Source organism: Triticum aestivum, chromosome 5A (genome assembly GCF_018294505.1).
Source record: "Triticum aestivum cultivar Chinese Spring chromosome 5A, IWGSC CS RefSeq v2.1, whole genome shotgun sequence".
NCBI classification, from domain to species: Eukaryota; Viridiplantae; Streptophyta; class Magnoliopsida; order Poales; family Poaceae; genus Triticum; species Triticum aestivum.
In genome coordinates, this window is record NC_057806.1 from 593,799,367 (window position 1) to 593,812,653 (window position 13,287).

Consider the following 13,287-nt stretch of genomic DNA (forward strand, 5'->3'; position numbering starts at 1 on the left):
GTCTTGGCTGTTTACCCCAGATCAACTACACATTGCATACATGTAAATATCACAAACACAGAGATCAAAAACTTTGGACCGAAGGCATGTCTCGTATATTTCTAAGTTTTCTCCCACAATGTGTGAAGACAGAGATACCATGTATGCACATATGCGAATGTGACTCAGAAACTTCTATCTCTCACGACTTTTCGGTCATTATACCCTGGCTGGGAATTTTTCAAACGAGTCATTCTCTGATTTCAAGTCCGTCTCAGTCTCGGTAACTAGTATTTTCACAAAGTGTATTCGAAGAGTACGCACTTACATACATTCCCATGGCCCATGGTTATCCAAAGACGAGCACGTGAGCGACTGGGTCGTCAGTTACGAGTTCAGTCATGCTGCACCTTCTTCCTTAGTCCTCCGAAGAACAAAGATTGGACTCGTTCTGAGAAACCATCATTAAATGAGTAGCAGCTGCAGCTACTTGTAAACGGAGTACTCTATAAGTAAGCAGGTTTTCGCTGCAAATTAAGCCAAGCAAAACCACTGGCGCTCAGTACTAGCTACTGCCCGAAAGAAAAGAAGAAGCTCGAGTTCCGGTGGTGTCGATCATAGCAAGGCTTGCTGCTGCCACCTCTAGACCTTTAGCTAGCTAGCTAGCTAGCTTAGGTCGATCAAGCGCGCGCATCGTATTGGCCGATGGGTAAGCTTTTAAACTCCGCCGACGACCTCGACCGCTTCGACCTCCATGGGCCGAAGGATCTGATGGACCTCGACGAGATTGACTGGTACGTACGTACGTATGTATGTTCTCTACATGCACAAGCCCGATTTATGTATGGTGCTCGCGCCACGACCCACGAGTCTCTCTCGAGTATGTATGTATGTACTCCTATATGTACGTGGCCGCCAGTTATTTAGCGTTGTATATATGATCTCGAACGTGGTTGGCGCTGTCGTCTCTCCTCCACTTTTGTTTCTCCCGGGGGATCTTCCTCTTGAGAAGTGGTAGCTTGGTCGCCGGGGGTTTGCTCTTAGTTTGTCTTGAAAATAAAACCTTTCAATTCTGCTGCAGTAGCTTGTTCTTAGGTGAACCGCGTGATTTCTTTCATGGAAATCCAAAGGGGAGGCACTGCATGCCTAGGTTGATTTCTCCCTCCCTTTATATATATCACAGGGCCAAGGAGGAGCACCGCCGCCGCATCGCCGCCTGCCTCGTCAAAGGCGTTTACGTCCACGAGAACGACAGAGCGGAGCGCATGGCGGTTAAGCTGGCGCCGGCGTGGTGGGAAAGCTTTGGCTTCCACCTAAAGAAAGAACTCAGAGAGCCGATATACTCCGCCATCGTCGGTGTTGTATTCGACACCATCTACGGTGCCATCTTCGAGTACAGCCCCAGCGCGCCCGGCGACCGGTGCGCTCCACGGTATGTCGTCGCCTTCAGGGGCACAAAGCCGGGGAGTATTCGAGACTACTACCTTGACTTGACAATCGTGATCAACAAACTGAAGAAACGCACGCGCTGCGTGCAAGCGTGCGCTACGATCGAGGGACTTATGATGGAGGAGGGCCAAGACAGCTGCATCTGGCTCGCCGGGCACTCTCTCGGAGCGGCTGTGGCGCTGGTCGTGGGACGGTACATGATGGTGCAGGAGAAGCCGCCAAACCTCCCGACCTTCCTCTTCAATCCACCGCACGTCTCATTTATAACGTCGATCAACTTGCTGAAGCTGGACCCGGTGGCGAAGGAGAGCGTGCACCGGGTGGGTAACATCTTAAGGGAGGGTGCTGCAAAGGTCTTGCGCTCCCATCGGGAGCGCATGGACAACTTGTTCCAGCGGCTTTCCCCTTGGGTGCCGAATCTGTACGTGCACAAGAAGGACCCCATCTGCCAGGGCTTCATCGACTACTTCGAGCAGCGGCAGAAGTTCATGGAAGGCTCCCACCGTGTTGGCACAACGTTCGCGGCACTCTCTCTCCGTGACGGGTTCTGGCACCTGATTGACAAGGACAAGGACCGGCCGCAACTCCTGCCATCGGCGAAGCTGTGGAAAAGCTGTCTCGACCACGATCCGCACGGTCTCCAGCAGTGGTGGAAACAGGACAGCTTGGAGGCCAAGCATTATAGCTACCCTGTGCCTCAAGCACAAACTGCTTCTACCTCTATGCCGGCTTAGCTGTTGCTCCTGGTCGAAGTCAGTTTATCTCTTATTTTTTCGAATAAATGAAGTTCGTCATCGTAACGTTTTCTTGTTATTAAACCACAGGAACCTGGTGATACCAGGGACCAATTTAGAAATAGAGAATTGTAAACTTCTCTTTGGTTATAAGTTTTTTCCATTTTTCCATTTTTATGTTGTCGTGTAAAATTTTGATTTGTAAATCTGTTCTTCTAGCTTGGGTTCAATGCTTCTAGCCTCACTACAAGCTCTACGTTTTTCGGCATATAATGTGTTGAAGCTGACAGAAATTTTCTCCTCGTCCTGCTAATTAACACGAGGTTGGATGGGATTCAACATCTGTATTTTGATCACAATTGAGTTCACAAAAAAAAATCTATTTCTAATCAAACAAAATAGAGAATTAGGATCCATTCTTGATCCCAACAATATTCATACATTCATAATCAAACAAAAATAATCATAATAGTTTTTTTTTTGAAAACGGGCAAAAGATTTGCCACGTATATTAATTAAGAGAGAATAGAGTTTGTGTTACAAACACCCCTTAACAATACAGGGAAGAATCACTCTCCCGGCATGATGGACACTAGTTTTTTAGCTCCGGCGGCGACCCAGAACGAAGCCTCCCTTTTGATGTTGTCGAGGAGAATCATAGGCGGAGCAGCCTTGTTGCGGAATACGCGGGCGTTTCGCTCGTTCCAGATCGTCCATGTGGTGAGCATGGTGAGCGAGGCCATGGCCTTCCGGTTGGGGACGGAAGCATCGGTCAACCCACGCCACTAATCTAAGGTGGAATGTCTCAGGGGCCAAGTGGAGGTATTACGTGAATGAGCTGCAGCCACGCCTTGATCAAGCCCCATAGTCGGATGGTGAACCGGCATTTGAAGAAGAGATGGTCAACCGATTCACGCGCACGCATGCATAAGGGGCACGAGCCACAGTTTGGCCAACCGCGCTTGGCCAATCGATCCGCGGTCCAGACTCTATTTTGGATGGCCAGCCAAGCAAAGAACTTGACCTTGGGCGGAGCCCAGATTTTCCACACTGCATGCGCCAAGGGAGAACGAATGAGGCCAAGAAATTGTGCTTTGTAGGCGGACTCCGCCGTGTAGAGGCCACTAGTAGAATGCTTCCAAACAATGTTGTCGTCAATATCATCCTGTAGGTGGAAGTCCCGGATGGTGGCCCAAAGCTCGAGAAATTGCCTGAAGTGCTCTATAGTGAAACTGGACGACAAGTTGATCTTTTTAACCCAAGCACCATCCTTTAGCGCTTCCCGCACCTTCCAATTCTTCCTCGTCGATGCCGCGTAGATGAGAGGGGCCATGTCCATAGGTTTGCGGTTGTGCACCCATGGAGAGTCCCAAAAGGGGGTGCGCGCGCCATTGCCCACGATAATAGTTGAGGAGGCATAGAAGAAGTTGTAGTCTGCGTCATCGCACGGGTTGCCCATGCCAACCCACATCTTAGTTGGCTCCTTCCACTGAAACCAAATCCAGCGAAGCCTAAGCGCCCTAGCAAATTTCTCCGTGTTTAGCACTCCAAGACCCCCATTGGCGACTGGGCGGCAAACGATGTCCCAATTAACCTTGCATTTGGCCCCGGTGGTCTTGTCCGTTCCTTCCCAAAGGAACGCTCGCTCAAGCTTCTTGAGATTTTTGAGGGTGCTTGGAGGGACGACGAGCGTAGTGATGAAGTAGATGGCTTGGGAGGCAAGCACCGACTTGACCAAGGAGGTGTGTCCCATGTTGGGAAACGTAGTAATTTCAAAAAAATTCCTACGCACACGCAAGATCATGGTGATGCATAGCAACGAGAGGGGAGAGTGTTGTCTACGTACCCTCGTAGACCGAAGCAGAAGCGTTGACGCAACGTAGAGGAAGTAGTCGTACGTCTTCCCGGTCCAACCGATCCAAGCACCGTTACTCCGGCACCTCCGAGTTCTTGGCACACGTTCAGCTCGATGACGCTCCCCGGGCTCCGATCCAGCAAAGCTTCGGGGAGGAGTTCCGTCAGCACGACGGCGTGGTGACGATCTTGATGTTCAACCGTCGCAGGGCTTCGCATAAGCACTGCTACAATATGATCGAGGTGGAATATGGTGGAGGGGGGCACCGCACACGGCTAAGGAACGATCATGAAGATCAACTTGTGTGTCCATGGGGTGCACCCTGCCCCCGTATATAAAGGAGTGGAGGAGGGGAGGGCCGGCCCTCTCTATGGCGCGCCCTAGGGGAGTCCTACTCCCACCGGGAGTAGGATTCCCCCTTTCCTAGTCCAACTAGGAGTTCTTCCATGTAGTAGGAGTAGGAGACAAGGAAGGGGAAGGGAGAAGGGAAGGAAGGAGGGGGCGCAGCCCCTCCCCCTAGTCCAATTCGGACTAGGCCTTGGGGGGGGGGGGGCCTGCCCTAGGCAGCCCCTCTCTCTTTCCCGTATGGCCCAATAAGGCCCAATACTTCTCCCGGCGAATTCCCGTAACTCTCCGGTACTCCGAAAAATACCCGAACCACTCGAAACCTTTCCGATGTCCGAATATAGTCGTCCAATATATCGATCTTTACGTCTCGACCATTTCGAGACTCCTCGTCATGTCCTCGATCTCATCCGGGACTCCGAACTCCTTCGGTACATCAAAACTCATAAACTCATAATATAACTGTCATCGAAACCTTAAGCGTGCGGACCCTACGGTTCGAGAACAATGTAGACATGACCGAGACACGTCTCCGGTCAATAACCAATAGCGGAACCTGGGTGCTCATATTGGCTCCTACATATTCTACGAAGATCTTTATCGGTCAGACCGCATAACAACATACGTTGTTCCCTTTATCATCGGTCTGTTACTTGCCCGAGATTCGATCGTCGGTATCTCAATACCTAGTTCAATCTCGTTACCGGCAAGTCTCTTTACTCGTTCCGTAATACATCATCTCGCAACTAACTCATTAGTTGCATGCTTGCAAGGCTTATGTGATGTGCATTACCGAGAGGGCCCAGAGATACCTCTCCGACATTCGGAGTGACAAATCCTAATCTCGAAATACGCCAACCCAACATGTACCTTTGGAGACACCTGTAGAGCTCCTTTATAATCACCCAGTTACGTTGTGACGTTTGGTAGCACACAAAGTGTTCCTCCGGCAAACGGGAGTTGCATAATCTCATAGTCATAGGAACATGTATAAGTCATGAAGAAAGCAATAGCAACATACTAAACGATCGGGTGCTAAGCTAATGGAATGGGTCATGTCAATCAGATCATTCAACTAATGATGTGATCCCGTTAATCAAATAACAACTCTTTGTCCATGGTTAGGAAACATAACCATCTTTGATTAACGAGCTAGTCAAGTAGAGGTATACTAGTGACACTCTGTTTGTCTATGTATTCACACATGTATTATGTTTCCGGTTAATACAATTCTAGCATGAATAATAAACATTTATCATGATATAAGGAAATAAATAATAACTTTATTATTGCCTCTAGGGCATATTTCCTTCAGTCTCCCACTTGCACTAGAGTCAATAATCTAGATCACATCATCATGTGATTAACATCGATAGTTCACACCATCATGTGATTAACACCCATAGTTCACATCGCCATGTGACCAACACCCAAAGGTTTACTAGATTAGGTAATCTAGTTCACATCCCATAGCCGTGATGTTTTGCCCATCCCAAGGGACTAGCTTTGCCGCCGCCTTATCCTCCAGGAATTGAAAGTCCACCTTCCTGAGCCGCCACACAGAGAGCAGAAGGCCTAAGTATTTCATGGGGAAGGATCCGCGCGCCGCCGGAATGTTTTGAAGGATGCCCGGTAGGTTGATGTGCCCACACCGAATCGGGACGACCGAGCTCTTGAGAAAGTTGGTGGCTAGACCAATGACATCGCCAAAAAGATGAAGGATGTTGGAGAGGTGGTCAATATCACGCTTGATAGGTGCCATGAAGACCGCCGCATCGTTCGCATAAAGCGAGGTTCGTAAAAGAACCCCACGGCCGCGGATTTTATGAAATAGCCCTCGAGTAGCCGTCGTCTCGAGAATTCTTTGGAGTGGGTCGATCGCAATCACAAATAACAAGGGGGGTAGAGGGCCCCCCTGCCGGAAACCCTGGCCATGGAAGATGGGGCTGCCAGCGACACAGTTAAGAAGAATCCACGAGGAAGAGGAGCAAAGTAGGGCTGTGTTCCAATCTCAAAAAATGCTCGGGAACCCCCTGAGACGAAGGAGGTCGATGATATACTCCCACTTGACTGAATCAAACGCCTTCCGAATGTCCAACTTGAAGAGAAGCGAAGGTGTTTTGCACTTGTGGAGCCTCCGCGCAAGGTTCCTCACATACATGAAATTGTCTTGGATGCTTCTTGTCTTGATGAAATCACTCTGTGCATTGGAGACAAGGTGGAGCATGTGGTGGCTAAGACGGATGGCGAGGACCTTTGCAATGATCTTGGGGATAGCATGAATCAGGCTAATCCGACGCTAGTCGGAGATTTCTTCAGCCCCATCCTTCTTTGGGAGAAGGATAATGTTGGCGGAGTTGACCCAATGAAGATTGGCCGTGCGGAGGTTTCCGAAGCAAGAGATGGCCCTCATAGTATCATGCTTGATGATGGCCCAATAGTTCTTGAAGAAAAGCCCAGTGAAGCCATCCGGGCCGGGTGCCTTGTCACCAGGCATTTGGTTGATGGCCTCACGCACCTCCTCCTCGGAGAAAGGGTCTGCGAGGTCGCCCAAATCATCATGAGCCTCAATGTCCAACCCCTCCCAGTTGAAGTCTGTGGTTGCTGTGGAGCCTTTTCCCATGGTCGAGGAGAAATAGTCGTGGACAATAGCCTCCTTTTGAGAGTGCTCAGTGACCCATCCACCATTGTGCTTGATACGGTGAATGTGGTTCTTGCGTCTTCTAGCGTTCACCCGGCAGTGGAAAATTTTGGTGTTCACATCCCCGTCTTTGAGATTGGAAATCCTTGCACATTGTTTTTTTCTCGCCCTCTCTAGAACCGCCAAGGCAATGACTCTCCGCTTGAGCCTAGAGCGAAGCTCCAACTCCTCAACAGAGAGGCGCCTCGAGTCTTGAGCCATGTCAAGATGAAGAATTACTAGCAAGGCGGCATGATGCATGATCTTGGCCTTCGAGAATAGGCCCTTACTCCATCTCAAGAGCCTGGCACTAGTGTGTTGTAGCTTGTGGTGTAATATCCGGAAGGGGTCGGAGTGCTGAGTGTGCTCATTCCAAGCATTGGCAACCACATCACTAAACCCCGGAAGAGAAGTCCAAAAATTCTCAAATTTGAATGAGCGAGGCCTGCGAGGCCTCCTGTCGTCCGCGAGAAAAAGGGGGCAATGGTTTGAGAGCGAAGAGGATAGAGCATGCAGGATGTGTGTACTGAACTGCATGTCCCACTCGGCGTTACAGAAGAAGGAATCGAGCTTGCACAGGGTTGGGTTATTTCTCTCGATGATCCAAGTGAACCGCCTGTTCTGGAGGTGGATCTCCTTGAGATCACACTCGTGGAGCGTGGCGCAGAAATGATTTATCCTCCTCCTATTGACGTTGCGCTTTGTTCTTATCTCGAGCGCGGTAAATCTGGTTAAAATCACCCAGAGCCAGCCATGGCTCCCCACTAGGCGGTTTTTGGCTTGCGAGGTCGGTGAAGAAGGCCTCTTTGAGGGACGAGAGGGTCGGCCCGTAGACGGACGTAATTTTGAACTGGGAGCAGGAGGCCCTGACTTGGACCATAGCCGAAAGGCAGTAGGTGGTGGCAGTGATGTCAGTGACGTCGACGACCCGATCATCCCAAAGCATAAGTATCCCTCCTCTCGTGCCGCTGGCCGGCCTTTGTGTGAAATTCCTAAGCCTGGACCCTCCGAGGGACGAGGCAGTGAACTGATCGACGAGCTCCAGCTTTGTTTCTTGCAAACAAACAATATGGCAGGAGGATGCGGATATGGTTTCGTTGACGGTTGCGCGTCAATTCGGGCAATTAAGCCCTCTAACATTCCAACTGAGAAAGTTGACTGGTTGTTCACTCATTTTGACACACATATTCCGTAGTACACGGCATGACGGCCAAAGTTATGCAACAGCAAGTACATGGCTGAACAACCTCAGCTAACCAGCAGCAAGTTAAAACTCTTGCTGTAGCAGCTAAACTAGCAGCGAACATTAATGCAGCACCAAAGGACTTGCCGAGTAGGCCGAACGAACAGACAGATGCAACCTGGAGGCAAGCTCCATCAATGCTCCTTGTTTTTATCCCTAACATAAGAAACTGAAGCCCAAAGATAGCAGCGGACATCAGGCAGTAGCCTCGTCAACGTGATCGAGCGCTGTGGAGCCACCATGCGCGATGAGCCCAGCCTCAGCCGGATAGATACGGTCGTCATCAAGCTTGAAAAGAGCCCTCATAGCTCCAATCACGTCGTCAGGGAGACGATCTTTGAATTTCTTGCCGAAGTTGTCCATAGCTTGCATGGTGATGTCCTCACCATTCTGGACAATGCCCAGGCTACGGCAAACGAGGGCCTCGGCCCTCTTAGCCATCGGAGCCTGCCCACTTGCCCTTAGCCGCGCACTAGAGCGCCTGAGCGAGATGCCGCCTCCTTTGTTGCAGATGACCATCCCCGCAAGAGTCTTGCGGCGAGCCGACGGTCTTACGGGCGGAGGGGAAGGCAGCAGAGGCTCTTGGGCAGGCACAAAGAGCTCTTGCAGCTCCTCCAGGATCTTTTGGGCAGCGGCGGTTTGTCTGACACGCGACGGTGAGGGAGTGCATTGAGGTGGTCCAGAGCAGAGCAGAGGAGGCGTGGGAGACGCCTCGAAGCCAGGCGGCCTCGACGGAGAGGGCGTGTTGAGCGGGCGCAGCATGACGTTTGGAGAGCAGAAGTCGATCAGGTCCGGACAGCCCGAGGCAAGCACGGACGAAGATGCCCTGGTTGTGCTCAGCACCGAGGTTGGAGAGAGCGGTGACGAGGCGTGCGGGTTGAGGCCCTCCATGGACCGACGGCGCCCAGCCCTGGGAGAGCGCAGACGCACTGGACTGCGCCCCCGCGCGCCGGCAGCAGCCAGGATAGCAGCCGCAGGCATAGGAGCCAGCACATGCTGTTCCACCTCGCGGGTTGCCGCCGCATTGCTCGAGCCAGAACCGCGAAGCAGCAGCTGCGGCACAGCGTCTCGCAGCTCCATGCTGCGCCCGCCACGGCGATGATGGCCGTCGCGGCCGCCTTGGTCGCGGCCATGGTCCTGGTCGCGCGCACCGTCCCTGGGCGCGCATGATGGGCTACGGCGCACCCCGACGCCCCATCCCCTGATGCTCCTGGAGTCGTCCCGTCCCCGACGGCCACAGTCTTCGCGACGGCGACGATCATCGTCATCATCCCGGTCGTCCCTAGGCGTCGCGGCAGGGTGGCAGATGCGCTCGCACTCGGCGTGGAGCCACCCAGCGAGCTTGCTGAACGCGGCGTCGATTACTTCCTTCGTGGCCCGCAGCTCCCCATCGAACCACGCAACGAGAGCGTTGGAGGCCAACACAAGTGCCTCTTGTTGCACGACAGGGGGCACGTGGAGCACCGCAGACATCACGGCGGGACGCGACCCGTAGTCGCCGTTCCAAGCCATTGCACAGCCAGGTGGGGGCGGGGGAGGTGGCGGTGGAGTCGTGGAGGCGCAGGTAGGGGGCAGGCGGCATCCCCAAGGGTCCGACAGGGGCACGAACGGCGGGCCGGGACCGCCCGGAGCAGAATCCAGGACAGCTGTGAGGAGTTGGCCTGTTGGTGCACTCCCTAGCGCTGTGACCAGAGAGGAAACAACGGCGGCAGGTTATGGGGTTCTTGCAGTGGCGAGCCCGGTGTCAAGGTAGGAGGCAGTGAAAGCACCGGTTAAGCAGCCAGTCCGGGATGCCGGTGAGCGGCCTGATGGGCGGGTAAGGCGGAGGGGGCGTGGCAGCCAGGCGGCGATGGCCACGGGACTGGACGAGCTGCCAGGGGCAGTCCTCTCCCCGGTCGGCGCAGGAGAATGGGCAGACTCGCCGCGAGCAGCGCCCGCCCCAGCATTGAAGCAGGCGAGCCGACCACTCAGCGGTGGCGCGCAGCCACCGCACAGCTGGCCCGGCGGCGTCTCCAGTACCAGCTCCACCTCGCTGGCGGCCGTCGCAGGCCTCCCCGGCGGCGGCGGAGGGGGCGTCTCCCAGGTGCGATTCAGATCCAGATCCGCCGAGACCGGCGCTACAGCAGCAGGGGGAAGCCCCAGAGGAGCCTGGATTGCAGCGGCGGAGTGGGGTGATGGAGTGGCAGCGCGGCAGGGAGGGGGTTGTTGGTCGACGGCGCCGGAATGGCCGCCGGCGGTTTTGGCCGTGGGTCGCCTGGGTGGTCGCGGGAGTGGCTCGAGGACATTTTCTTCTTTTTTACGTACTGGGCATCTTACCATAATCATAATAGTCATCATGAAAAAAAAAACTACTACATCCAACAAAATATTCACTCCCCAGCATTGAAGCAGACCAGAACATCATATTTGTCATCATGAAAGAAAAAATAGATCCATTCCCGATCAAACGAAAATATGCATACGTTACCGATCAACAAAAAATTCGAATCCACTACATCCAATAAGATGGGAGGACCAGATCTAAGCCAAACAATATTGCTACCCTCCATACGGGCATAATCTCTACTACTCCCTCCGTTCCTAAATATAAGTCTATTTAGAGATACCAATGTAGACTACAAACAGAGAAAAATAAGTGAATCTATATTCTAAAATACGTCTATATACATCTGTATATAGTTCTTATTGAAATATCTAAAAAAAAATTAAGAACGGAGGGGGTACCTAAAAAGAACTTAAAGTTCTCATTTCACCTTTCTTTCCACTATCCCTTCGTCCAACCTTCCTTATATGATAATAAATTAACTTAATTTACTTACCTTCTGAACAAGTTCCACTTTAATTTACTTACCAAACTTCGGATCAAAATATAAGGTAATTCATGAGTAGAATTTGATGATCATTTATTTACACAATCGCATTATTATAGACAAATAAATCACAAATCAACGTACTAGAAGATTTATATCCCGTTGCAACCCACGGACATTGTTCTAGTTTACTCAAGAATTATTAACTGTATTCTGACTATGGCTAACATGATAATACAAGTTTGACAAGAGGCCATTAGCGACTTGATCTCAAGCACTAAAGAGGAATAGATAGACCTATCATGGTCACCATTATGGGCCATCTTCACCGCCTCCAAGGCATCGAACTCAATGATCGCTCACATTTCACACCATTGCAAGCCTAAATAAAAAGACTTCACACCATTACAATGCAAGTGAGATTCCTTCCATACATGCACGTATCTCCTCTCTGCAGGAAACCTCTTGACGACATGATTGCCCTAGAATCATCTCGGAGAACCATTGTTACACCTGATTGATTCCCCAAGAGAAAGAGCCATCAGTGATTAGCTTTGCCCATCCCCGAGCTGGTAGGGTCCACTTTCGCGGCGGCTCAACTATCACAATGGCCTGAGAGCATGCAAAGATGATACAGTGACAAGCAAGCGACGGTGGGGCGTGCATCTGCGGCTATACTTGGGACGAGCGACTATCCACGGACCATGGTGGAGGCGAGTGACTGGGAAGCAGCGGAGCAGGACGATGATACGGGGGCGGGAAGATGGACATGATTGGTGTCATGGGCGGTCATCGCAGGGAGGAAGAAAACGAGACCACATATTAATTGAAAAAAATTTGAACTGGATGAGACCCCACTAAAATGCCCTCTACATCAACCATTAGATTGGATTAATATGAGACGTACGCAGACTGAAAGGCCCTTGCGTCACTCCCTTCCAGGGGCGACTCGGACAGCGATCAAATCGCCTCGATCTCCGACTGCCTCCTCCTCATCGCCGGCGCGTCCCGAGGGCAAAGCTCGTGTGGAGTAGGCGACGACGGCCCCTTCTGCGGTGGGAGGCGTCTTTCACGAAAAGGGGATCTCCTGGCGGCGCGGCGTCGGGCGGAGGGCGGCTCTGATCGGACCGGAGCAGCGTCGTACCTCTCGCATCTCAGGCGTCAGCGACCTGCGGCTTCTCGGCCTGGGGTCGCTGGTGCTGGCTCACACGGCGCTGGCTACTGCCCGTCCCTAGGGGATCGGATCTGTGCGGATCTGGCCTCCTATGCGGTGGTCGTGCCTCGCGGGCAGGGTGGCAGCGCCTTCCCCTCCTCCTTGCTCCGGTGTTGGTCGGGGCGGTGCCGGGGCTGACCACCGTGGATCTGGTGGCTTGCCCGTGTATCTGGCGGTGGTGGTGCTCGGGCTGTGGGCAGCGCGGGCCGGTGTCCTCAGGGCCGGTCCTGAGATTTATGGGGCCCGGGGCGAGACTAGAATCAAGGGGCCCTCAATATAAACATCACAGTAATATTCAATATATATATATGTGAATATTATTAATTAACAGTATAGTAAAATGCATGCAAAAATCAAATAATTTGCATTTTGCCTTAAAGTTTACCTCTCACATTGGTCGATGCAATTATATTTACTATGGTACCAATGTAAATCTCATTCAATAATTTTTTTAAGTTACCAAACTATTTAAGCTCCCTTGGAAATTTACAAACCTCACACCGTTTCTACTCACTATATAGCTATTTAAAAGATGTTCATGCTTCTTAGCATATCTCGGCCATCATTCAAGTGCCTCCTTATACATGTCCTTGATAAAAGAAATTGTTCTTGAAGCATTCAAACCATCTTCTAAGCTCTAGGGATAACATGGATAATGAGTTAAATGCCATAAACTATATGAGAAAACTGATGAGCGGAAGATTCAGTATATTACTAGAAATCATCTCCAGATCCAAAAGGCATTATTTTCTATCAACTTTGATCCTGGAGATTATGTTGAATTTTTTTCTAAAAGGAAGGAACTATTTGAATGTTTTTGAGAAAAGGGATTTTGCAGAATCACCACAAAACCATAAATTGATCGACAAGTCTCCTACAGAATTTGACGTAACTTAGTGGTCAATCCTGCTTCAGTAGACATCAGCCCATACTCATAATTTCTCTAAATTGAACAGTAACACCACAAACCCTAATTTTT

At 51.3% G+C, this 13,287-nt stretch overlaps 1 protein-coding gene across 1 annotated transcript; it reads left to right on the top strand.

Annotated features, from left to right (window-relative positions):
* The first annotated feature begins 470 nt into the window (after nt 1-470).
* Nucleotides 471-2,380, top strand: LOC123107857 (GDSL esterase/lipase At4g10955). The gene is made up of 2 exons (XM_044529762.1): nt 471-773; nt 1,163-2,380. Exons 1-2 carry the CDS (start codon nt 685-687, stop codon nt 2,160-2,162), a joined length of 1,089 nt encoding a protein of 362 aa, XP_044385697.1. The 5' UTR covers nt 471-684; the 3' UTR covers nt 2,163-2,380.
* The last annotated feature ends 10,907 nt before the right edge of the window (nt 2,381-13,287 follow it).